Source organism: Myotis lucifugus, unplaced genomic scaffold (assembly GCF_000147115.1).
Source record: "Myotis lucifugus unplaced genomic scaffold, Myoluc2.0 scaffold_27, whole genome shotgun sequence".
Classification (NCBI taxonomy): domain Eukaryota; kingdom Metazoa; phylum Chordata; class Mammalia; order Chiroptera; family Vespertilionidae; genus Myotis; species Myotis lucifugus.
In genome coordinates this window covers 8,580,096-8,582,494 of record NW_005871075.1, presented here as the reverse complement: position 1 = coordinate 8,582,494, position 2,399 = coordinate 8,580,096, and the positions used below count along the sequence as shown (strand labels likewise).

Genomic DNA, 2,399 nt, shown 5'->3' with positions numbered 1-2,399 from the left:
CCAGGAAGGGGCAGAGTCAGGGCCAGAATCTGGCTGAAGCGTTTATTCCTGCCCCATGACTGTGAAATCAGGTGGTTGCACAGTTAGCTTTCCCACTGAAAGTCCTACTCTTCTATCTAATAAAGAGGGAATACGCAAATTGACCGCCATGCCGTAACGGTCAAGATGGCTGCGCCCACAGCGCAGGAGGGATTCCATAACACAAGATGGCTGCACCCACATCGGAGGCCGAGCACCCGTAATGAGCCTTAACGAGCAATCAGCAGGGACCTGAGGCTGCGCACGACCCCCCCAACCCCCCACCTGGTGGGGCTTGACAGCCATGCCCCACACCCTGGGACCAGGCTGGGGGACCTCATGCCACGCCCCCACCTGGCAGGGCTTGATGGGGGACCTCAGGGCACACCCCCTGCCCTGGTGCCAGGCCAGGGGACCTCAGGCCACGGCCCCTGCCCCGGCGCTGGGCCAGAGGACCTGAGGCCGCACCCCCCACCATGCAGGGCTTGACTAGGGACCTCAGGTTGCACCCTCTGCCCATGGGGCTTGACGGGGGACCTCAAGGTGCATCCCCCGCCTTGTGGGTCTTGATGGGGTTGGAGCCGGCCGGGTCTGCATCTAGAACAATGGGGGTGGGGCCGGCCAGGTCTGAGTCTCTCGCGATTTCGAGGCGCATGTGGGTGAGCAGGGACTTGACTCTGGTTCCCGTGGTATGCCCCCGACTCTGACAGGAGGAAGATTTTCATATACATTTTACTAATTTTCTTTCATCTCTGACACTTCCATTATAGAGAAAGGGCAAATAGCAATATTAAAATATTTCCTCTAATTAATATCCTTTTAATGTGCACAAATTTTGTGCACGGGGTCACTGGTGAGTCTATAAAAGGACTGTAATGAGGTTTAGAAATGAATTATTTCAGGACTTGAAATCAGATATAAGACAAGAACAAGAAGCTAGGACAGTGGTTCTCAACCTTGGCTGCACATTAGAATCACCTGGGAATCTTTTTAAAATCCTGATTTCTGGGCCTCATCCTCCGGAAATTCTGTTTCTTTGTTATGGGGTGAGGCCACAACATGAGTAACAAAGAAACAGAATTTCCGGAGGATGAGGCCCAGAAATCAGGATTTTAAAAAGATTCCCAGGTGATTCTAATGTGCAGCCAAGGTTGAGAACCACTGAGCTAGGAGATCCATGTACCTCTGGCACCAGGTGCCAACACTCTTTCTCTCCCACAAAACATGGCTCTCTCTCCCCCTCACTCTCATACTCGCGAGTCTGCAGAGACCTCACCAAGAAAGCACCCTCGCTTCTCCGAAACCCGGCTTGGACTTCCGCCAGCTTGTACTTGAAAACCCAACGTGCACACTGGAGCTTCAGGCTCTGGGAAGACATGTCCTTTGGCCGCAAGCACATAGCTACCCCTGACTCGAAAAGGGTCCCACCCAACATAAACACCTGGTAGTGACTCAAAAATTCCAAACTGGTTTAAAATCTTTTTATGAATCATCTAAAAACTCATAGCTATCACATGACTCACAGGCCAACCACCTAAAGAAGCAAGAACGAGCCACGTCAGAACTCGTTCCCAATACCCGCCACACACAGCAAAGGTCGCTTCCTGCTCCTGTCCCCTCCCTCTTTATCTTCAGGATCTCAGGATGAAAATGGCCCCAAAAAACCACAAGGTATTTAAAGAGACAGCCAAGCCAGGAGCTGTGCGGAAAGGGCTTCTTCTGTCCTTCATTTTTCAATAAATCTCTTGCCACCCAAACAAATCTCTTCATCTCTGAGTCTAGCTAATCCTGCCCTCATGTTTAGACTTGAACAATAGTTACTATTACACTTTTTAAAAAATATACTTGTTGCCCGCCTAGCCAGTTGGCTCAGTGGATAGAGCGTCAGCCTGTGGACTGAAGGGTCCTGGGTTTGATTCCGGTCAAGGGCACATGCCAGGGTTGCGGGCTCCATCCACAGTAGAGGGTGTGCAGGAGGAAGCCAATCAATGATTCTCATCACTGATGTGTCTATCTCTCTCTCCCTCTCCCTTATGCTCTGAAAATATATTATTTATTTATATATATATATATATATATATATATATATATATATATATCTCCCACTTGTTTCAAATATGAACATTTGGACATGACAGAAGTGAGTAATATGGCCTTGGGTAACACGCACGCCATCCATGTGGTAGAAGATGGCACTGGGAGAGTTGTATGGCTGAAATTAGTCTCCCAGTGTTTCTTCAGCATTTGTGTCTCATGCCCAGTGTCTATTATTTTATTCAGTTTGACCCACAGTGAAAATCCTCAAAGCACAAAATGACTGAATCAGTCCTTGGCAAGATGCTATGGGCTGTTTTTCCGATAAAGAGAATCCGAACTCTGGG

At 49.1% G+C, this 2,399-nt stretch overlaps 1 protein-coding gene across 1 annotated transcript in view; it reads right to left on the bottom strand.

The window, feature by feature from the left end:
• SBSPON (somatomedin B and thrombospondin type 1 domain containing) overlaps positions 1-1,396 on the bottom strand; it is a 15,179-nt gene extending 13,783 nt beyond the window's left edge. The window contains exon 1 of the mRNA XM_006086390.3: positions 1,264-1,396. Coding sequence (XP_006086452.1) covers positions 1,264-1,396 — 133 coding nt within the window. The remainder of the gene's footprint in view (positions 1-1,263) is intronic.
• Positions 1,397-2,399: the final 1,003 nt, after the last annotated feature.